Below are 24,731 nucleotides of genomic sequence, written 5' to 3'. Positions count from 1 at the left end.
ATAAAATAATATAAGATTTTAAAATTTAATATTATATTAATTAATAATTTATCATAATAAAAAATTATTTTATATATAGTTATATATAGGTCTAATTTTAAAAAGAAAAATTAAAATTAAATCGATTTTAATCGATTTAAAAAAAATAAAACCTGTATCAAACTGAACGAAACTCAAGACCAAAGCCCATCTCAAGACCAAAGCCCATCGGTTTTAGTCCTGTTCAGTCTACTTTACTGTCTGTTTTCTTTTTTATGCCTCTAGTTTTTTTTTTTTTTTTTTTTTTTTTTAGTATTACGCCCCTAGTTTTTTTTTTTTTTTTTTTTTTTTTTAATTTGAGCATTACGCCCCTATTTTTTTCCCCTAGTTTTTTTATTTTTATTTTTTTATATGAGTAATACGCCCCTAGTTTTTTTTTTTTTTTTTTTTTTTTTATTATTTGAGTATTACGCCCCTAGTTAAACGTGAGGAAAAATTAGAGTGGATGGTAGTCTCGAAATGGAGGTCCTCTTCAAATACCCAACGAATGGAGGAATCGGAGCTCTATTGTTTGTTCCGTAGACGCTACTAAAACAAAAAACAAAAAGAGAGCAGACAAGGCCTGAAGATCAAAAGCAGAAACCAGCGGAGAAGTCGAAGACTTTGGGGGAAAATTGAAGAAGAAGAAGAAGAAGAAGAAGAGGAAGAGGAAGATGGCTTTCGAGAAGATAAAGGTGGCTAACCCCATCGTCGAAATGGACGGTAATTACTCCACTGAATTCCTACTTCTTTCATCGGCTTTACTATGTACCGTTCCCTCCTAACTTTGTATTCATACGATGCAGGAGATGAAATGACTCGAGTCTTTTGGAAATCCATCAAAGATAAGGTGTTGTTTTTTATTTTTTTTTATTTTTTATTTCCGTTCTCCATCAATCATGCCATATTTTATCATTATATATATATAGGGATTATGTATAACTTCGTTGTATTGATTTTCCACAGCTTATATTTCCCTTTGTGGAGTTGGATATCAAGTACTTTGATCTTGGCCTCGCTAATCGTGATGCAACAAATGATAGAGTCACAGTTGAAAGTGCTCAAGCTACTCTTATGTAATCTTTCTTATCCTTTTCACCCCTTCTTATTGTTATTATATTTCTTTCGAATTCATGACTTAATTCACGATTATTCTTCTTTCATCTGTTAATCTCTACAGCTATAGGATAGTTTCACTTTTGCCCGATCAAAAAAGGACATTTTGACTTTTGCAAGAATTGCACCTACAAAAAGTGGCTTTGTTATATGAAAAAAGCTACACAATCTATACAATTCTCTAGTTCAAAACTGTGCCCGAGAATTTTCCATCCCTTAATTATTCTTATGATTTGGCCTTTTGTAGGTATAATGTAGCAATAAAGTGTGCAACTATAACTCCGGGTATGCATTCTTAGGCTCGGCTGGAACGATGCACATGTCTTTACTTTAATAGGGAATAAATATTTCGCTTAATGATGCACATTTTTTTTTTATAGATGAAGATCGTGTCAAGGAGTTCAACTTGAAACAAATGTGGAAGAGTCCAAATGGGACAATTCGGAACATTTTAAATGGTGAATTCACTGCCCTGGTGGATTTTTGTTTTAGTTCTTTTTATTTCCTGCTATTTGTTCCAGATTTGTATTAAATGCAAGGGGCTACTCTGCTTTCCATTTACCACAGGCACTGTTTTTAGAGAACCAATCATGTGCAAAAACATCCCCCGACTTGTCCCTGGTTTGTTATGTTTTCTTGATATGTCTGTTTTCTTTTTATAATTAAGATAAGTGGCCAGATTTAATTATTTTTTACTTCAGGTTGGACCAAGCCAATATGCATTGGAAGACATGCTTTTGGTGATCAGTACCGAGCAACTGATACTGTTATACAGGGATCTGGAAAGCTTAAATTGGTTTTTGGTAAAATTCTAATTCCCACGGCTTTCATTGTCATGTTAATTTTGCTTTTCACAGACATTAGTCAAACTTCAGCACAAAAGCTGAATTCAGCTTAGTTTTTCAGTCCTATATTTCCATCAATGCCCTCCTTGTATGTGATCATCTTATAAGGGAAATTGGAGTTCCTGCAGTACCTGATGGACATGATGAGAAGAAAGAGTTTGAAGTTTTTAACTTTACTGGTGCTGGAGGTGTAGCTCTATCCATGTACAACACCGATGAGGTCCAGATTTGTTAATGCTTTTCTTTTATCCTCATTTCCATTTTTGCTTCGTGCCTGGCTTGAAGTTTACTTGCTAGAAGATATTGGAGTTTTTAGTTGACTTATTGTTGTCATTTTTGGACTGTGAGAATAGTCCATTCGTGCTTTTGCTGAGGCTTCAATGAACACTGCATACCTAAAGAGGTGGCCACTTTATCTTAGCAGCAAAAATACCATTCTTAAGAAATATGATGGAAGGTATGCTGTCACCTAATACTTGAAGAGGCTGTTTGATTTTTTCAACAATATGCTTTTTTTCTTCCTTTTCCGTTTTGAAATTTAGTGTCTGCCTTTCTGGTAATGTCTTGTGATTTGCTTACCACATGTTTTTCATGAAGATTCAAGGACATATTTCAGGAAATTTATGAAACCCAATGGAAGTCTAAGTTTGAGGCTGCAGGGATATGGTGAGATATCCAATCCATCATACTAGTTAGTTTATCCAGTTTAAGTAGTTTTGCATCAACTTATATGGCTGAATTGATAGGTATGAACACCGTCTAATAGATGATATGGTAGCATATGCTCTTAAAAGTGAAGGAGGCTATGTCTGGGCATGCAAAAATTATGATGGGGATGTGCAGAGTGATTTCTTAGCCCAAGGTTTGTATCTATATCTGATAATACCTGCAAATCACATGTTGATCTTTGTAAATTTTGGTGCCTTTTTGGAAGAAAAATCCTGTTCATCATCCTATTAACCACTATCATCTCAATATCTTTTGATGTGGAATCGAATGATTGGTTGACGTTTGAAACATAACAAATAGTTTTTCAATCATTTAATGCCACATTGCTTTTTGTGGAAAGACTAGGCATTTAATCATCTGTGTTTGGTTTATGACAAAGAGCTCTTTATCGTTGGTACAGGATTTGGATCTCTTGGGCTGATGACCTCAGTACTGGTAAATCTTGTTCTCATTATTTTCCTGCTTTCCTTTTAGGTCCATTTTCCAACTGCTCAAGGCTGACTTTCTGGCCTATAATATCTTCGCATATTTGTTATTTCATGTAAGATATCCTTCTTCTGGGTCACAAAAGGTTGGACTGGTGTTTCAGGTGTGCCCAGATGGAAAGACCATTGAAGCTGAAGCAGCCCATGGGACTGTAACCCGCCATTTCCGGGTTCATCAGAGAGGAGGTGAAACCAGCACAAACAGCATAGCATCAATCTTTGCTTGGACACGGGGTCTTGCACACAGGTATTGTATCATTGTATCAAAATGATTTCTTACTTGAGAAAATACATATAACCCTCAAACTACCTCTTGATTTGCAATTACCCCCATACTATCCATTTCAGCCATTGCCCCCTCCCCCAAATGACCTAAAAATTGCAATAATCCTGCCCATAAAACTGGTGACGCAAAAACCCTTCGTAGAAAGAATTTAAACGACCGCTATGGGTCACTTCTATTTTTTTATTTAATTTTCTTTCCTTTTAGTTTTTCCCCTTTTTGGGGATAATTTTTTGGTAGTTTGAGGTGGGGTGGTTGCCAAAATTGATAGTTTTGAGGGTGTGATAAATGCAAGATGTATGGTAGTTTTAGGGGGTTGTGTGTATTTTCCCCTTTCTTATTGTATCTAGATGATCTCTAGTACCACTTTTGTTCTTGAAAGTTAAAAGTTTTAGTAATGTCTTTTTGAATGTTTTTTTAATATTGAAATATTTTATATGAAAATGGAGCAAATCAATGTCATCAGGGCAAAGTTGGATGGCAATACCAGACTTTCGGATTTTACTGAGAAGCTGGAAGCAGCCTGTATTGGAACTGTCGAATCTGGGAAGATGACTAAGGATCTTGCACTTCTTATTCATGGGCCCAAGTAATTTCTGTCTAAAGGATATTTCTCTTAAAATTTCTGCTGTTGTGCTTAACTTTTTTAAATAAAAACTTTCATGGTTTGTATAGGGTCACCAGGTCTCGGTATTTGAATACAGAACAGTTCATTGATGCTGTAGCAGAGGAGCTGAGATCAAGATTATTTCTCAAAGCAAAGTTGTAGACAATCACTACTAACCTGGGTGTATGCTTCGTAATAATGCTGTGGTTTGCTTCAACTCATGGAGTATCAACCTTTAAATCTTTAGATTTTTTCTTTTCTTTTCTCAATTTTCCTAGCTGTTTTTAATATAAATTCAGTTCTCTGTTCTTAAGAGAGAGGTTACCGTCATTTGGGGAATAAAACAGAGCATTTCAAAATAAAATAATGAACACTGAATGCTCTTGTAAAAATTTATGATATGTCATTCCTAGTTTGCTTGCCCCCACAGGCTGCAGATTTTGCAAATGATAATCTGAAAGATGTTTAATGTCTCAATAAGATAAGATGGTACTTATGAAGAAGACATATAATTGCTGAAATTTAACTCTTCAAAATCTTTTTGTTTGTATTTTTGTGGTGGTCTAACACACATATGCAAGCAAATTGCCCCTGATTATGGTGTGTAATTGAATTATCATATATACGATTTTTACCAAGGTTCCTTTGACCATGTTCTTAAGAAGAAAGAACAAAGCTTTCAGTTCATTTGGAGGAACTGGAAAGTTAGCTGTAATTTTTTGCAAGCTCCTTTATCTTACGAAAATAGAAATTGCTTTAGAGGTAGGTTTGAAGCTCCCAAAGATTCCCACCGAGTAGAAAATCTGATGGGCTATCTGGAACACTCCTTTCCGTAGGTCTGGAATGTTACCTACATTCGTAGCATTATAACTCGTAAAAAGATTTGACATCATAAAAAAAAACACCTCATTTATTGAATCATAAAACTTACATAACAGCTTTCATAATATAAAAGCAAAATCCTAATAAGGTAACATAAACCAGTCCTGTGTGACATGAACACGTATTCAAATGTCTAAACATTAAGCATAACTAAACTCATGTGGCAATAACACTTATTCAAGGTCAAAGTCTTTGGGAGAATAGTCTACTCTTTACACTCCTGTTCTGTATCCACGCCTTCAATATTTGGAACATTAAAACATAAAAATAAACAAGTAAGTTGAAAACTCAGTAATAACATGACATATTGTAAGCTTAATTTTAACTTAACCTTAGGCTTTACTTCGAAATCTTCCATGCATAGTCATACATACATATAACATATAGATAATTCATCATTAACTTAGGCGGGATTTAGGAAATAATCATGGCAATATATGTAATATGGATAAATGAATAAATATTGGAGCCCATGCCTCTAACCTGACTCATGCATAACTTATTCATCCTATTTTTTACTTGTATAGTGGTCATCATAACATAAGTGCATCAGTCCGATTGTCATTAGCTGCATAAATCATATGATGAACCATGCTTATATCCCTATCACCATAAAATCATAGCATAACATATGGTGGAGCACACTTAGTTCTGTGTTACCACATACATCATAGCATAACATATAGTGGACCAGGCTTAGGTCCGTAGCTTGCATATCCACCCATAACATAAGACCAATCTTTAAAGCTTATTTATCGTTCACATGACTTCTTACTAATCTTATCATCATGCATGTCAACATGATGTTGACTTCATGACTTTCATGGCGTGTCTTACTCATATGCATAACATTAAACATAATATATTAACATAAGCATTACATAATGTAACGTAAGGATAACATAAAATAACATAACATAACATGAGCATTACATGGCATATGGCATACATGTGATTTCATGACATAACGTCTATTCTAACAAACATTCCAAATCGAAATAGCATACATAATTTCATCCAAAAGCATATTGTCATAATTCATCAAGGGTTCATGAAAAAGCGCTCACCTTGAATTGGTTGTACATGGCATAGGTAAATAACACATTTTTCAAGCAAAATAGAATAGTTTAAGGACACAAGCATGGTTTCAAGACAACCACTTCCTTCGTAAAGCATTCTACAAAGGCATGCTTTCGAGACACCAGTCTATCCACAAGATTACATCGAATCCCATCCTATCAAATATCGCCACATTTGTTGGGAGATGCCTCCCTTGAATTTCTATGGGGCAATTTCTAGGTATAGAATTGCCAACTATGTGTTCACCAGTGGGTGTAGCAACAGACTATGTATAATCAAGATTTTTTGGTATTCTCACATCCAAACAAGCATAAGAACATGATATAAGGGAGTGGGTGACACCTAGATCAAACAAGATAGTAGTATAGCAAGAAAATAATAGAAGAGTACCTGTAACCACTTGGTTAAATGACTTAGCATCTCTTGGAGTAAGAGCAAAAACTCTAGCCGGTGTTGTAGCCCTCTACCCACTTCCTTTAGTTGGAGCTAATGTGTTCTTTTTTGGGCAATCTCGGGCCGTATGGCTTGGCTCTCTAAGCAAGCATTCTGACCTAGCAAATAGTTTCTCGGATGCATCTTTCCATAGGTCTTGCAAACTAGATAGGACTAACTAGTGACTACCTTTAAATGGCCTCAGTATTAGTAGATTATATTTACCTAAATAAATTCCTATGTTTTATCTATGTATTTCGAGTATAGACAAATTTGCAGCTGTATAGGATTTATAGGATTTGTGACTTGAATATTTAGATTCGGTAGATAAGTATGGGAAACATATCTTATCCAATATTTGAATCCCTTTATGATAGGAAGTCAGATTTCGAATTTCTGATCTATGTAATCTACTTTTGTTATTTATGAATTAGAAGAAAGAGGAAGGAGATCATTTTGCCAAAGAAACTTGTTATGGTATCAAAGCCAGGTTAAGAATTCTAGGTTTTTCTGATTCTAAGATTTTCGACTAAAGTTTTCCTTTTTTTTTTTTTTTTTTTTTTTTTTTTTTTTTTGTCTAGTTTCTAGATTCATGGCTAGGGTTTTTCTGTTTCCAGAGTTGCAGCTAAATTTTTTTCTCTAGTCTCAAGGGTTGCAGCTATGTATATCATGTCTTCTGAAATTAGAGATTCTCTTCTGGTTCAATTCAATGGAAAGAATTATGTTGTGTGGTCTTTTCAGTTTCAACCATTGATGAAAGGAAAGGAACTTTGGGGTCATATTGATGGGAGTGGTGTGGCATTGGAGGACAAAGATCATCGGGCTTCTTGGGAAAGCAAGGATGCCCGAGTCATGTCTTGGATTTGTTGATCCACATAATATTTTGAATTTACGCTCATTCAAGAATTCTCGTGATATGTGGAATCCTCTCAAGTGTCTGTATGCTTAAAATAATGCTGTTAGGAGATTTTAACTCGAACTAGAGATGTCGAATTTCTCTCAAGGAGCTCTCTCTGTGGAGGGGTTTTATTCTAGTTTTTGTAACTTGTGGGCTGAGTATACAGATATAGTATACACTTCAGTTCCAGTAGCAAGTTTGGTCGATTTTCAAGCTAATCATGAAGCAAGTATGCGGGCACAGTTTCTTACGAAACTAAGGCCTGAATTTTAGTTTATTCATGCTAATTTGATGAACCGAGATCCTCTGCCTCCACTTGATATGTGTTTGGGAGAGAGATTTCGAGAGGAGCAAAGATTGATGAGCCAAACAACCATGCTAAGAAAACTTGCAACTATTGCAAGAAGTAAGGACATATCATCAAGAAACTGCATATTCAACTTCTGTCGAGGCTACTAGTGTTGCTAGCTCTACCTTGGCCACTTATTCTCATGTTCCAGCTTCCACTTATCAAAATCCCACCTCTATTACACCATAAATGGTACAACAAATTATCATCTTAGCTCTTTCAACTTTTCATATTTAAGGTAAAACCAAATCTATCTCTAAACCTTGGTATTTTGATTTCGGTGCCACCAACCATATGACAAATGCCTCTCACTCTTTCGTTAATGTCTCATAGTATGTTGGTCTACTTAAAATTCACACGGTAGATGGTAGTGCCCTACCTATCACTGCCATAGGTGACATTTCTGCTTCCTTGAATAATGTTTTGGTGTCTCATTCATTAAATACCAATCTAATTTCTATTGGACAATTAGTTGACAACAATTGTAGAGTGTCATTCACTTATTTTGGTTGTCTTGTACAAGATTAGGTGACCGAGAAGATGATCACGATGGGTGCTAAAGAGGGTCAGTGATTTCATTTATGTTTAGATTCAAAATCTGTTGAGTCAAAGTCTTTATCTTCGTTTTCTTGTAATGTTGGTACTTTGAGTGTGAAGGATTGGCATAGGCGGTTGGGCCATCCCAATTTTTACATACTTCATAAGTTGTTATCTTCTGATTTAATTGGCAATAAAGAGCTCTATTCTATTGATCAATTAATTTTTTTTATTGTGATACATGCAAGTTAGCTAAAAGTAAAGTTTTGCCTTTTCCTTCGAAAGGATCTCATGCCACTCGTGCCTTTGATGTTATTCATAGTGATGTGTGGGGTATTGCCATGTTAGGGACCTCGGTTAAGTCTTTAAACACTATGATCTTCTAACTCCGCTTCTCCTTAAGATGACTGAAGTGCCTTATCTTCTTGCTTGTCTTTACTTGAGTATGGATCTTGAGCAATGGTGTTTGATGAACAATGATGGATTGGATGGTGATTGTGGATTGAGAAATCAATGGAATGTATATGAGCAATGGTGAATGTTGACGGATGGGAGATCTCTCTTGGTGTTGGCGCCACTTAGGGGAATTTAGGGTTTGATGATTAGGGTTGGTGCCACTTAGGGTAGTTTAGGGTTTGTTGAAGTGACGCTAGGGTTTATGATGGATTTAATGAGATCCAAAAGTTTAGGATCACTTTAGAGAGAGAGAGAGAGAGAGAGAGAGAGAGAGAGAGAGAGAGGTACAACTAGGGTATGAAGAGGTAGGGTGTTTTAGGGTTTTGGAAGAATTCCTAATAATTAGGAATTAGTGGAGGTTAGGGTTAGGGTTTCTTAAAATATAGGAAATCCTTATGAGATCTAGGGTTTTCGGCCAAGGCAATGAAAGAACTAGATCTAGGGTTTTATGGCCTTATGAAATAAGTGTTTAATGGAATATGGGTCGTGGATGCTAAAATGGTGTTTGGTGGGTAGGAAAGTATATGGAAAGTAAGTGGTAATGGGCAACACGGCTAGATCTTCTTAGAATAACAGATCTAGTGTGTTATATGGATGAATGGATCAATGACTAAGGAATGAAATGATGTTGGCATGAATGATGATGAATTTGCAATGCGTAATGGAATCAAAGAGAAAATGACAAAAAAAGTAAAGTTCAACCATGGAATTGTGAAAAGAAACTTGTCATAAGATAGATAAATGAATCATCATCTATTCACAAATTGCAAGGTGAAGATCCTCTGCTTGGGATTCACAAATTTCACCTAAGTAGCTCAAGTGCCTAGCACCGAAAATAGATCTCCTAAACAATAATTCATCCGCAAAGGAAATATGCTAAAAGATGCAAAAAGAAATACTAAGGGTCCTACTTATAGGTTTACAAAGTGGAAACTCTAATAGGTCCCATAAATAATAAAAGACTAGAAATAACTAAAATAATAATTAATAAAGCTAGGGATGGCCGTGGGACCCATAGTGGCCCACGACTTGCCTTGGTGCTTGACTTGGACTAAGATGGCCCATGGGCATTGCTGCCCGTGGAGCCTAGCCTGGTGCATGGCTGGTGCTACTATGCGCATGCATGGATGGTGCTGTTGTGCACATGCATGGCTAGTGCTAGTGTGCGCATGGCCTATGCGCTAGGCAGGCTGGTGGCCTGTGCATACATGCACACTAGTTTGGTCTTAAGACCCCAACAAAAATTACCCTAGGACAAGGTCCTAGACATGCCACTTTTGGGGTCAAGCATAGCTTTGGAGGACTTCTTTAGGGGTATAGTGCATACCCTATAAAGGTTACGGGAAAGGCACGGATCAATTGGAAGGTGACTAGGCCATGGCTCGGCCCTGACAGCCCATTGACATTACTGTTGACATGCCAAGACAACTCAACGGGCCCTGCCCTGACACTGTCACTGACATGCCATGATAGCACCACAGCTCATGCCTTGACATATCCCGACAGCCCCACGGGCTATGCCCTAACATTGTCATTGACATGCCATGGCACGCCTAGTAGGCAGCCCTAATGCCCAGGTAGTATGCCCATCAGCATCAGCATGCCCGACACCCATCGGCATGCCCAGCACCATCAGCACGTCTATAGGAATGCCATGGCTTCTGCTATGGCACACACTTGACAGCACCACCAACATGCCATGGCATGCACATAACAGTACCATAGACACGCCATGGCCCCTGCCATGACACTCACTTGACAGCATCGCTGGCATGCCATGGCCCTTGCCATGTCATGCCTATGTCGATACCACAAACATGGCACGCTCTTGACACGTGGCATCACCCGACAGGTATGCCATGGCATGCCCTTGACATGTGGCATCACCTGATAGGTATGTCATGGCCCCAGCTATGACATGACCTTGACAACCTATGGCTTGGCCATCAACACATCAAGGCCATGGCAAGACATGATTAGTACGCACAGCAGCAGCAACAAGGCTAGTGGCATGACCCATTAGGCATGCCATCCAGTGCATGGCTCTAGCCCGTACTTTGCAACACCAACGCCCAGGCCACTTTCCTGGGCCATGTAGAGCTAGCGCACGAAACCATGTTGTGCCCACCAGTAGGCCAATGCACGACACCATGTCGTGCCCACCACCAAGTGATGGAGATAGTTGAGGTGTCAAAACTGCATAATTGAGTTGCTAAAGTAACTAAATTGTTTAACCAAAATGAATTAAGCACTTAATTATGGAGTAAATTATGACATTTAAGTAAATTAATAAATTTGATATTTTTGTACTGAAAATGATTTATAATGCAGCTATTTCACATCAAAATTAATACTTCAATTTTACTCATTTTGTAACTTATTTAAATGTTGCAGTGGCTGGACGTGGAGCAGGACAGTAGAGGAAATCAACACAAGATATAGGGGCAGTTTCGGGTGGCATGAGATTTTATTCTGCATGTTTATTTTGTTTTTACTTGGGTGCCGAACGGCGAGGGGCGAGCAGCAGACACATACTTTTTGTTTTTACTTGGGTAGACAGCGTGGGAGGCTTTCTCTCTCACTCGGTTTTAGTTTTATTTATTTTTTTTGTTTTCGATTTTTTATGGCCTTCTTCGTTCTTAGTGGTCCAGACTTGAGGGGTGACAGGGTTAATTTTTAGTTTTTCTCTTATTTTTAGTTTTTGGGTTAGAGTCGACGGAAGCATTCCCTCTCTCTTGTTTGAGATTTTATTTCTAGTTTTTAGTTTTTGAGTTGTTTTTTGGCTAGACTTTACGGGCTCTCTCTTTGGTTTCATTTTTTTGCTTTTCCCAGTTTTAGTCGTTCTTTCTTTTCATGGGTTTATAGAACATTTTCTTTTTCAACATTTTTCTGGGTTGTTGAAGAGCAAGGGGTGATGACTTGTTTTATTTTATTTACATTTTCATTTTATAGACCAAGCAATACTCATTTTCTGCAGTTTTACTTTTCGGTTGGGCTTTTCTAGATCTCTTTACTTCAGTTTTCGGTAGATACAAATATGTTTAGAAAGATTATCCATTTTGAGATGTCAGGCTAAATTTCTAAGCCTAAGTTTTGGAGAGTAACCCAGATTTGGAATAGAGTTATTTCTCACACTTTATCTATTGATTTCTTTTCATACAGCCACTTGAGATGATTCCACATATTTGTGAAACAAGTTATATTTGTAAAACAAGTTATATTTGTGAAAGTTTGGAGTGCTTCTTGTTGATCTTGATTTGTTGTTGATGCAAAAGCTAATGCTTGATTATGACTTAAAACTCCATAGGTTTCTGTCCTCTTACATTGACTAAACTTGTTTTGCAACTCAGTAGGAAATTTTAGATAAACTATAAATCGGTCTTGAATTGTTTTAACTTCCAATCATTATCTTTTTGAATGAGTATATGATTGAGTAAAAACGAATATGAGAAATGTCCAATTCTAATTCATGAATAGGTGAAACCTGAAGTTTAGGTGTTTGATAAATTGTTTCTTAGAATCCCATTTTGAAATCCCAAATATTTTTAGTTTAGATTTTTGCCACTTTTATTTTTCTTGCACTCATTTCTAGCATTTAATTCTTTACTCACTTCTTTTAATTTTTCAAGCTTTCAAAAAATTATTCCGTTAAAAAAATAGAGGAAAAATCGAAAGCACTTTTCATTAATACACTCCACATCAGTACATAAATTCCATTTTCTTGTTTCTTTTCTTAGTTGTGTAAATAGCCCCTTTTACAAACACATCCCTCACACAAACACGACTAATTATATTCTTGCTCTTCATGAACATTGTTGTCCCTGTGGAATACGATCATGGATTTATCCTTGATACAACTTAACACTTCTACACTTGGAAGCACATTCAAGACTGAGTCGGAGATGTATGAAAGGTCATACGTAATGCCACTAGGAGGGCTAGGTGTGCCGAGGTTAGGAGGGTGGCTTTGGGCTGCTTGCATGGTTCGGATGGTAGAGCCCAGGGCACACAAGGCACGGCCACGAAGGACCAACTGTGATGACCCGCTTTTACGTGTACTTTCATTGAAGGAGTTGTTTTTAATTTAATTAATATATTAGTTTATTTATTTTAAATTATTGTGTTTTAAATTGGTTTTAATTTATTTGATGTTATGTTTAATTTATTTTAGTCGTCTTACGGTTTTTAAAATAGTTTTAGTTTTTGGTTTTTAGAGTGAGGACTGGACTTCATTTCTTTTCCCTCATCTTTTCTTTTTCCTTCTTTTTCTTTCTTTTCTTCTTCTTTCTTCTTCTTTCTCTCCCGCGTACGCCGAACAGCTCTCTTTTCTCCTTCTCGTTGCCGCCCCTTTGACTGCCTGATTCTCTACCATCCAGCCGCTGTGTAGTGCACCACCCCCACCATTCTCTTTCCCTCCCACCAGAGATCATCTCCACCAATTTTCAGAGCCATCGGACCAGCCGTTAGCCGCCACGCACGGTTGGAAGTCACAGCACCTACTCTGTTTTTCTCCCCTATCGCCAAACCGCCGCTCGCCGGCAGCGTGGTCTACACCACCCACCCAGTTTTCTTCCCCTCTCACCGGTGAACATCCCCACCAAGTTTTACCTCCATCCAAGCCACCGTTAGTCGCCACGAGCTCCTCCAAGCCACACGGATTTTCATCGATTTCGGCGCCGTTGCACTACCACCGGCCACCATCTCTTCACAGATTCTTCCCCTACCTCTTGTCATCCTAACCCATCCAATTTCGGCCTCGATCCGTTGCTGGAACAACTCCCACGAGCTCAACTCCGTTCAGCCCCTTTTTGGCTTTCCACCACCATTTCCACCACCACCCACGGCCAAAACTCGTTTCTCTTAGCTTCATAAATATCTCAAGACCATTCCCTATCAATTTCATGCTTTGGTTTGTCCCCGTTCGAAAGTGGATAATTTATTACCCACGGCCACAGTGTAAATTACACTGTTACGTTGCTTTTCCTCCTCCGTTTGCAACGCTGGGAGCTTTCAAAAAATACCGTATAGTGCTGTAAGTATTTTCCAAACTCTAGTTTTAGATTTAAATATATTTTTCTCATACAATAAATATTTGCGTTGGTTGGTTGATTCCGGACTGAGTCCGAGGAGTTCGAGGGTCGAATGGATTGAGGGCGGAGTTGTTGGGTTGATGTTGATGTTTGTTTGAGATATTTGTACCTTGATGTTTGCCTTATATAGTGCACGCATGTTCATATTTAAAAAGGAAAAACTGGGTTTTTCGTGTGGTTGCATGCATGTACATATGTTTGAAAAAAAATGAAAGTTGGGCTTGTAAGCGAGAAATGAATTATGGTATATGTGAACGGTTGTACTGACTGGTTTGAGTCAGAGGCATGTGTAGGGATGGTGGTAAGCAGGGACTGTGGTAGAGTCCCGCTTGTGATTCTTGCCTACGGTGCACGCGTAGGGATGGTGGTAAGCAGGGACGGTGGTAGAATCCTGCCTGTGATTCTCGCCTACAGTGCTCGAGTAGGGACGGTGGTGAGCAGGGATGGTGGTAGAGTCTCGCCTGTGATTCCCACTTACGGCGCTCGCGTAGGGACGGTGGTGAGCAGGGATGGTGGTAGAGTCCCGCCTGTGATTCCTGCCTACATTGTTCTGACGGTCTGGTTTTTTGACCATTATCGGGGATAATGGCGAGGTTATGTTTAAAGGATATGTTTTTTGGATCAAATGAGATTTTTGGCGTGCGTGGAAAAATATGGTTTTATGAGTTTCGTGCATTGGCATTCTTCATGCATATTGTTTGAGTTTTAATATACTTTTATCTAGTAGTGTTTAGTTTTTACTTACCTGCAGCACCATTTTTGATACCGTAGATTTTGGTGCAGAGTTCGAGGAGGAGAAGGAGGCTGAGCCCGAAGATGCGGCTCCGCCGGAGTTCTGAGTTTGGTTATGCTTTGTATTTAGCTTTGAAACTATATTTGTGTTTTGTAATATTTTAATATGTAGGTTTTGAACAGCTTTGTATTAAACAAGAAAAATTATGGTACTTAGTTCTGACTTTTGTTATCCGCTGCGTCTTTCTTCATGCACATTCGTTGCTTATACACACACTTGGCACTCGTCGATAGGGTGGTGACCCGTGATATTATCATCCGGATGTCTCGATTTTCATGTATCTGTACGTGGGGATTTGTGGGCGTCACACCAACTGCATGACAACTAGATGAGATCTTGTTGGATGGCAAATCTCTTGATTTTAGGAGATGCAGATGAGGCAAGTCCCTTGATTTTAGGGGATGAAGTGGAACAAAGGAAGTTGACTGAGTTGTTGCTTTTAAATTAGGAATTTTATCGATTTGTTAATTAGTAGATTTATTTCTTTAATCTTAAGAGTTGTTGTGTTTGATTTCCTTAATTTGTTATTGAATTGTGACCTTAAAAGAAGTTGATTGGGGAGGACTAGTCGAACCCTATTACTATTTATTTCAGTTTTGCATTGTAATTGATTATTATGTTAATTTTTCAATAAAAGTTTAATACTTATTTTCGAGAATTGAGTGCTAGCTTGAGTTAGTCTTGATTTTCATCATTCAACCATTTGAATCTTAGTGTTGCCTTAAGGTAACCCTAGATTCATCCACCCAATACGATCTTAAACACTTGAGTGCGAGTGAGGCTTCCATCATTGGTGTTTTCATTGAGAGTCATCCAACCCGTAGAGAGGAAGCCAAGAAGGAAGATCATGGCCGATCGACAACCAATGCATAGGGAGTGAATTGAGAACCTTGAAGCCACATTGGAGGCACAACACATCGCCACCAATAAGCGACTTGGAAGGTTAGAGGAGGTGCTCCATCAATTGGTGGATCAAAGGAGGAATGGAGATGGAAGGCGCCATAGAAGAAGAGCCCATAGTCCCGAGAGTTTTGTGAGATCTAGGAGAAGCCAACACAGTGAGAGGGTGAAGGATTTAGATTCATCTAATCAAGATTCCTTGAGTCCCGATTAGAAATCAACCGAGGAAAGCGTAAGGAAAGAAGAAAACTAAGGCGAGAGAAGAGGCGCTTGTAGGGGAGAAGTGCTCAAACCAAAAATGGACTTTTCCAAGTTCAATGGAGATGATCCGAGCACTTGGGTCAGTTGGGCCAAGCAATACTTCAAGCACAATTACATGGAGGGCCATGCTAAGGTGTTCTATGCCGCCTACTTCCTTGAGAGGGAGGCAAACCAACAGTGGTAATGGATAAGGAAGATCTATAAAGCTCAAAAGAGGGAATTGAAATGGTGAAAATTTGTCAAGGAGCTATTGGGAAGGTTCGAGCCAACCAACTTGATGTTTAAGGGATTATCAAAAGAAGTTTGAATACTTGTCCACAAGGGTACACAGGTGATCGGAGAAGGCCCTAATTGAGACTTTTGTGGCAGGCTTGAAGAATGAATTGACGGCAGAGGTAAAGCTTAAGATGCCGAAGACCTTGATGCAAGCCTTGGAGATTGCACGGATTAAGGATGATAAACTCCAAGATTTAAGGAAGAATAGCCACTTTGAGGTAAGGAAATCACCCCCAATGGTTTTCAAGTTTGTTGCAAACAAAACTTTTAATGATGACTTTTCACTGGGAGGCCCTAGTGGAGGTGCATTAAGTGGAGTCAAACCACTACTCATGGGTGTGAAGAGGCTATCATGGGAAGATATGCAATGACAAAGAGAGAAAGTGTTTTGTTTCAATTGAAATGAGCAGTTCACAATTGGCCACGAATGCAAGGTGAAGCAAATTTTTCTTATTGAGATAGATTTGGAGGATGAGGAAGACTTAGGTGAGGAAGAGCAAGGGCAAAAGAAGGAAGAACAAGGTGAAGCCGAGGGGGGAGACCCTCACATTTCAATCCATACATTGGCGGGTGTTGCAGGACTTTGAACAATGAGAACACAAGCTCACATTGGCAAGATAGAGGTAATGGTTCTTGTTGATAATGGTTCATTTTTAAACTTTATCAACTCGAAGGTAACCGAGAGTTTGGGGTTGCCTATGACTTCTATCACCCCATTTGAGGTCAAGGTAGCTAGTGGGGAGAAATTGATGTATAGGGATAGGGGTGCTACCCGCATCATGCGGGGCGGGTGCACCCCTTCCCCGCACCCCGCCCCCGCATGATGCGGGGGATCAATTTTTCATCCGCCCCCCGCCCCCGTGAGGCGGGGGCGGGGCCCCCCGCTCCGGTGCCGGGGGGGCGGGGCGAACACCCCATCCGCCCCGCCCCCCGCCCACTTCAAGAATCCCATATTTCAATGGGCTTAAAAAACATTTTTGTGTCTAAAAATATTATTTTTAGACCCAAATTATTATATAATTAAATCTTAAATTAAAATTTATATATATAATAATAATTTAAAAACTAATAATATAAAAATTATGTTACTAATTTTTAAATTTGTTAAACTTGTTCACAAGAATCACAAGAGAGTGAGACTTGTTCATCACAAGCTTGCATATGCCATGGGCACCCTAGGCCTCATTTATATAGAACTCTAAGGCCATACAAGAGTCTTACTTGAGCAATGTGGGACTTACTGTTAAGTCCCACATTGCTCAAGTAAGACTCTTGTATGGCCTTAGAGTTCTATATAAATGAGGCCTAGGGTGCCCATGGCATATGCAAGCTTGTGATGAACAAGTCTCACTCTCTTGTGATTCTTGTGAACAAGTTTAACAAATTGTAATATATTATATATATACAATTTGTAAAATAAAAATATATATTTATAAATATAAAATATATATATTTATAAATATAAATATAAAATACGGGGCGGGGGAAAAGCGGGGCGGGGTTGAGCCCTACCCGCCCCCCGCCCCCGCTTAGTGTTTGTCATGCGGGGCGGGGCCCCCGCCCCGGCATGTGCGGTGCGGGGTACCCCGTCCGCCCATGCGGAGGCGGGGCGGACGGGGGCGGGGTAGCGGGGGGCGGGCCCCCGCTGCCCACCCCTATATAGGGAAGCATATAAGAATGTGTGTTTGAACACACAAGGCATTGTGGTAGATTTATATTATTTGCCTATTGTTGGGTTAGATGTGCAATGGCTAGAGGAAGTAGGGAAGATGTCTTGGACTATAGAAAAATGACTATGGAGTTTATGATGAGGGGCAAATGGGTGACCATGAGAATGAATGAAAAAAGAGGATGTATGGACGTGGGGCCAAATGAGATGGAGAAGATCTTGAGGCAATGGGGGCAATATTTTACTATCACGTTAGCCTCACAACCGAGGAGCTTGAGTGAGGGGCATGAAGTGCAAGGTGGGGACATCAAGTTAGGGGCTTAGGTGCCTAGTGACTTGAGGGGTTTGTTTGTTGGGGAGATTTTCCAAGGTGATAGAAGATCCAAAGACACTTCTACCCTCAAGGGAATTTGACCACCGCATTCATTTTAAGGAAGAAGCCAATCCGGTTAATGTGGCCCCTACTGGTATGCCTATTACTAAAAGACTGAGATAAAAAAGCAAGTCAACGAGATGTTGTCTAGTGGGCTCATCCGCCCAAATACTAGCTCATTCTCAAGTTCAGTTCTCTTGGTGAAGAAGAAGAATGGCACATGGAGATTTTGCACCGACTACCGAGCCTTGAATGAGGCTACCATCAAGGATAGATTTCCAATCCTGACTATTGATGATACGTTGGATGAGCTTGGAGGTTCAATGTTCTTATCCAAACTTGATCTAAGGGTTGGGTACCATCAAATAAGGGTGCATGAAGGGGACATTCTTGGTGATGCCTTTAGTCTATGCAATAGCCACTTTGAGTACTTGGTGATGCCTTTGGTCTATGCATTGCTCCTTCAACTTTTCAAGTAGCATGAACCAAATGTTTAAGTCGTACTTGAGGAGGTATGTGCTGGTATTTTTTGATGACATTCTTGTTTATTTCAAGACATGGGAGGATCAATTGGAGTACTTGGAGGTTGTTTTGGAGGTGCTTCTTGACAACGCTTTCTATGTTAAGTTGTCCAAGTGTACATTTGGCCAAAAGGAAATTGAGTATTTGGGGTACTTGATCTTGTATGAGGAGGCCAAGGTGGATTCAAGAAAGATTGAAGTTATGGTGGCATGGCCCAAACTGAAGACCATCACTGAATTGAGGGGCTTTCTAGGGCTCACGAGTTACTATAGAAAGTTCGTCAGGGATTATGCTTCTATTGCAAGACCACTCACCAACATACTCAAGAAACATAATTTTGTTTAGAGTGAAGAGGCGGAGATGGCATTTGAATTACACACAGATGCATTTGAATTACACATGACAACCACATTCGTTCTTGCTATGCCTAATTTTGATAAGGTGTTTGAGTTACACACGGATGCAAGCAATGTGGGGTAGGTGCAGTATTGACACAAGAAGGAAGACCACTAGCTTTCATTAGTGATTGAGCTAAAATATTGCATAGTTTAGCTATTTAAAACCAATGTATTTTAAATTCTTTGAGACACTATTATTGGTTTTAGATGAAAAAATGGTTAATAAGCATAAATACGAGTTGTGATTTTTAATTAATTGATATCATGTTTATACTTAATTTTATTATTATGATTTAATTGAATAATATTTCCTCACATATATAATCTATTTTTTTATAATCTAGTTTTTTTTTTTTAATTTGTATTTCAGTGCTATTTTTATCTCTTATTTCCAACTCATATAAAATTCACATGAAGAAAGCGGTGTACTTCAGCAGCTAAAAAAAGAAAAGACAAAGATTTTTTGTGGAGTGTGAATGTAAGAGGCGGCAGCTTGTTAATAGTTTCGGTTGGTGCAGCTAAAGCGGACTGGAAGTGCTTAATCCTCCTATGCTGAAATCTAGTAGTTGATATTCAAGCAAAATCAAATAAAGTTGATGGCTTCGATTGGTGCATGAGTTGAATTTATTAGTCGGTTGGTGTGAAAAGAAAGAAAGGAAATCTGTAAACAGAAGGAAATGAGGCTGGCTGAAAGGTGAAGGCATGTGGGCTGGAAAAAAAATAAAGAAAGAAAGAAAGAGAGGTGCCGTGATTGAAGGGAAGTAAAGAGAGAAATCGGTGGAGAGAAATGAGGGTGATTCATTGAAGAGAGCACACTTGACTTTATAAAAAGGGAACGTTGGATTAAGAGAAGGGAGGTGCCGTGCATTACTGGGATTGGAGAAAGTTGTACATTGAATCTATAGTATGCTTGACTTGTGGAGAGTGACAAAGTTGGTGGTGATTGTTTGTGAGAAGTCTGTTGGAGTGAATTGGGATTGGAGGAAGGAGTTTGGCACCGACTTGAGGCAACTGTATATATTTATATATATATATATATTGCTGGACGGAAGAGATATGAAAGGGGTGAGAAGAGAGGGTGAGAAGAGAGGGGTATGTGGGTGAGTAGAGAGGGAGACGAGTAGGGAGTGAGAATTGATTAAAAGAGGGAGTAGGCTGGGATTGATGTACGTGGAAGTCTATAGAAAGGGAAGAAAGTGCAGTGCCGTGTTTGACTTGGTTTGAGTGAGGTGTCTTAATAGGTGAGTCAGTCAGCTGGGATTAATGTGAATTTTTGCAGGAAGTCGGTGCAGTAGGTACTTGAGAGTTGAGAGAATTAGAGAGGTAAGAAGTCTGTAGGCGAGAGAGAGTTTTGATTGAGGTAAGTCAGTGGTGATTTAAAGGGTTGGAGGGATGGATTAGAAGGGTGTCAGTGATTCATTGAAGAAGTCGGTGCTGGCTGAAATGTGAAGTCGGTGGGCATGAAAGAAAAAAAGACTCTCATACTGAGTTATTGTCTTTTTGTTGTTTTGTTTCTACTTTGAGTCGGTATGGGATGGAGTCATTTTTTTTTTCTTATTGGTATTATGTTGGTTTCTGTTTCTTTGCTTTTCATTCGGAGTGGATGTTTTTCATTTGTGGAGTGGAACTCTCTCTCGTGTTGATTCATTTTCATTTAGAAGAGACGGATGGAATTCAATCTCTGATTCTGATTTATTCCTCTGTATTAGCTGATTTTTCAGATTTTATTACTTCTAAGTTATTTTTTAATATTTCTCGTGTTTCATTTTAGTTTTTTTTTTTAATAAAGAATATTTATGTGATTTCTATCATTCTTGTAATGAATATATATAGCTAAATTTTCATACTAAGGTTAGAGGTGAAGTTTAATGATTTAAATATTATTTTCGGATCCACGTAAAATTAATTCTGCAAGCTTGATTGATTGAAAGATTTTATTATTGGATATTTTGATTATCTATATATTTATCTTGATTCATTGTGATTTCTGAATACAGTGAATGCTTGAGGAATCCCTGTGATATTCAAATAGATTTATGAATGTTTCAATCATCAATCGTTCATGCTCAATCATAAGCAACTATTTTTCTTGATCTTAAATGCTAAATCTTCCAATTAACCATAATCATTATTCTAGTTTAATTGAAGTAAATTGATCGGAAACAATATCATAAATTATTAGACGGATCCTCGAAACCTTAGTCTTTCTCTATATCAATTCATTTTATCATTTTAGTTTGATTCATTTATTTTACAAGTCTTCATCTTTATATTCGATTGTACATTTCTTTTAGTAATTTCGTTTCATCGTCTGAATTTATTTTCTTTATCACAAAAGTCAATCCCTGTGGATTCGATCCTATAAGATACTACAACACCTGTATACTTGCAGGTAAAACTGCACTAAATTTTTGATTCATTAATTTGAGTCAAAATTTAGGCACAACAATTAGCAAGGCCCTTGAGGAGGTGATGGAAAAGTTAGATAAGGATGCTACTACATGGGAGAGTTCAAGTTCTCAAGGAGCAATTTCTAGAGCTTGACCTTGAGGACAAGATCAGTCTTGAAGGGGGGAGGATTGATGGAGATGCAAGAAAGGCCATATGCAATGCTCTAGGAGGGCTAGGTGTGCCGAGGCTAGGAGGGTGGCTTTGGGCTGCTTGCATGGTTCGGATCGTGGAGCCTAGGGCGCGCAAGGCATGGCCACGAAGGACCAACTGCATAACAACTAGATGAGATCTTGTTGGAAGGCAAATCCCTTGATTTTAGGAGATGAGAATAAGGTCAATCGCTTCATTTTAGGAGATGAGGTGGAATAGAGGAAGTTGACGGAGTTGTTACTTTTTAAATTAGGAATTTTATCGATTTGTTAATTAGTAGATTTGTTTCCTTAGTCTTAGGAGTTATTGGGTTTGATTTCCTTAATTTTAGGGGTTTGATTTGTTATTGAATTGTGATCTTAAAAGAAGTTGATTGAGGGAGGACTAGTTACACCCTAGTACTATTTATTTCAGTTTTGCATTTAATTGATTATTATGCTAATTTTTCAATAAAGGTTTAACACTTGTTTTCGAGAATTGAGTGCTAGCTTGAGTTAGTCTTGATTTTCATTATTCAACCATTCGGATCTTGGTGTTGCCTTGAGGTAACCCTAGATTCTTCCACCCAACACGATCTTAAACACTTGAGTGAGAGTTAGGCTTCCATCACCAGGAAAACGCAAGGCTCCATGCCGTGCCCACCAGCATGCTATGGCCCATGCCATGACATGCCCTTGACGCAGTCAGCCAGCACGGCTAGCATGCCAGTGAGGTTGCTGGCCTAGCTAGCGCGCACCAACATGCTAGCGAAGTTAGTGACCAGGCTAGCTTGCAGCAGAGCGTGTGAGTTAGCTGTTAGGGACCTCAGCCTAGTCCCTAAACATTAGGATCTTCTAGCCCCGCTTCTCCTTAAGATGACCGAAGTGCCTCATTTTCTTGTTTGTCTTTACTTGAGTATGGATCTTGGGTAATGGTGTCTGATGTATAATGATGGTTTGGATAGTGATTGTGGATTGAGAAATCAATGGAATGAATATGAGCAATGGAATGATGTGGACGGATTGGATGGTCTCTCTTGATGTTGGTGCCACTTAGGGAAATTTAGTGTTGGATGATTAGGGTTGGTGCCACTTAGGGTATTTTAGGGTTTATGGAAGTGAGGTTAGGGTTTGTGACGTATGAGATGAGATCCAAAAAAGTAGGATCACTTTAGGGTTTATGGGAGATATGGCTAGGGTTAGAAGATGTAGGGTTTTAGAAGAATTCTAAAGATTTAGGAATTAGTGAAGGCTCAGGTTAGCGCTTCCTAAAATGTAGGAAACCTTTATGAGATCTAGGGTATTTGGCCAAGGCAATGGAGGCATTAAATCTTGGCTAGATCTAGGGTTTTATGGCCTTATGGAATGAATGGTTAATGGAATATGAACGGATGGAGACTAAAATAGTGTTTGAAGGGTATGAAAATATATATGGAAAGTGAGTGGAATTGGGCAACACGGCTAGATCTTCTTGGAATAGTAGATCTAGTGTGTTATATGGAGGAATGAATCAATGGATGAATAATGGAATGAAGTTGGAGTGAGGAATGAAATCTCAAGAAATCTAGTCCGCCCACAAGGGAAATATGCGAAAAGATGCAAAAAGAAATGCTAATGGTCCTACATATACGTTTACAAAGTGGAAACTCCAACAGGTCTCATAAATAATAAAAGACTTAACATAAATAAAATAATAAATAAAATATACTAGATTTGCCTTGAGCAAGGATGACCCATGGCAACTTGCAAGGTCCCAAACAGCGAGGTAAGTGGACCTGCGCACGGCCTCAGACCAGGCCATGTGCATGCCCATGCACAAGCACCTGCACCTACACGACACTAGCCACGTCAGCACCCAGGCCCACGCCTGGGCCATGCCACACAGTAGCAAACCCTGCCAACAGCACCATTCCAGCCAAGCCACCCCAACCTTGGCCATGCCGTGTAGCATCAAGACCACACAACCAACTCTAGACCAGCTCAAGCCACACGGACCCAAACATGCTAAGGGCCATGTGGGGCTCATCCCAGCCCTTAATTTACATCTAGGGTTTTACTATAAAAGGGACTTTTACCATTTTTCATTGTGAACTTTTGTGTGTTCTTGAGGAACTTGCGATGCCAAGCACTTGGGCTCTAAGGGTGAAATCCGTGAATCCCATAGAGAGAAACTCTTCTTACAATCCATGAATAGAAGAGGTTTAAGTTATCCAATCCGTGTGTTATTTCATTTATCTTGCATTGTTTTCCATTTCCATTTCATATAACTATCTTCCATTATCATCTTCATTACATTGCATTGTTCTTCACAATATTACCTTGTTCAACGTGTTCATGCATTGTTTATAGCTTTCTTTGAGTTTTCCCACTTCCCAATATCCTTTACACCATACACAGTCAAACCAACTTTCCCTCATCACCATTTCCATCTTCAAGCGTGTCCACCTTCATAAACCCTAGCCGTCCACTCCCTTTCCCTTTTCCCTTTTCTCATCCTAAACATTCCCATTTTTCAAGGCTAAGTTGTCACATCTAAATTGGGCAACCCTAGGACACCAACCCTAGTCGCCACCCCAAAAAGGTATCTAGACAACTTACCTTTCCAAAAGCCAAGTTGTCCCCTTACCATTTCGGGAAAACTGTCCCCTTACCATTTTGGGAAACCCTAGCCAAACACACAGCCTCACTTTCGTCCACCTCACTAGCCCCATCACTTCGGCTCCACCCCAACAACAAGCACACACCAAGCCAAGCTGTCCACTTATCAGTTGCAAGTGATAAATAGAATTTCAATTTGCAAGTTACAAGTGATAGACCGAATTTTAGTTGCAAGAGTTGAAGAGGCACAAATTCGAGTGAGTTAGAGGCCGAAGGGCATGTTGGCTCCAACCAGGAGTGGCTTGAAGCTCTAGAAAGGCATACCACAAGGCTTGCCACTAGTCTTGATGAGGTCACCACCACGTTAGCCGAGTTGAGGATGGCCTTGAATGCCAACACCCGTGATAGTAAAAAAAATAGATGGGCCATGGAAACCATGAAATGGGAAACACATGCGAGCATAGAGAGGCTCAAGACGAGAATGGCAAATGGGCATGACCGTGATCAAGCTTCATTGGTTAATGGACAAAGACATTAAGTCGTGGTGGAAGAGAC

General features: G+C 39.1%; 1 protein-coding gene and 1 long non-coding RNA gene across 3 annotated transcripts in view; one reads left to right on the top strand and one right to left on the bottom strand.

The window, feature by feature from the left end:
* Window positions 1-474: 474 nt before the first annotated feature.
* On the top strand, window positions 475-4,604 carry LOC122296347 (isocitrate dehydrogenase [NADP]-like). Its single transcript, XM_043105958.1, has 15 exons — window positions 475-741; window positions 825-868; window positions 985-1,094; window positions 1,382-1,419; window positions 1,515-1,592; window positions 1,702-1,755; window positions 1,836-1,937; window positions 2,108-2,199; window positions 2,333-2,436; window positions 2,577-2,645; window positions 2,726-2,841; window positions 3,109-3,143; window positions 3,298-3,440; window positions 3,943-4,065; window positions 4,152-4,604. The coding sequence occupies exons 1-15, from the start codon at window positions 693-695 to the stop codon at window positions 4,243-4,245; spliced, it is 1,251 nt and encodes a 416-aa protein (XP_042961892.1). The 5' UTR covers window positions 475-692; the 3' UTR covers window positions 4,246-4,604.
* Window positions 4,605-24,731, bottom strand: part of LOC122296348 — a 29,961-nt gene continuing 9,834 nt past the window's right edge. Inside the window, exon 4 of one of the 2 annotated variants that reach the window (XR_006238464.1) lies at window positions 4,605-4,933. This is a non-coding gene — a long non-coding RNA (uncharacterized LOC122296348). Of the gene's footprint in view, window positions 4,934-4,975; window positions 5,203-24,731 lie in introns of those variants that run through there. The other variant, XR_006238463.1, reaches the window with a different exon arrangement.

Source organism: Carya illinoinensis, chromosome 15 (genome assembly GCF_018687715.1).
Source record: "Carya illinoinensis cultivar Pawnee chromosome 15, C.illinoinensisPawnee_v1, whole genome shotgun sequence".
NCBI classification, from domain to species: domain Eukaryota; kingdom Viridiplantae; phylum Streptophyta; class Magnoliopsida; order Fagales; family Juglandaceae; genus Carya; species Carya illinoinensis.
The sequence above is the reverse complement of the archived record's forward strand: the minus strand, read 5'-3'. Positions and strand labels throughout refer to the sequence as shown.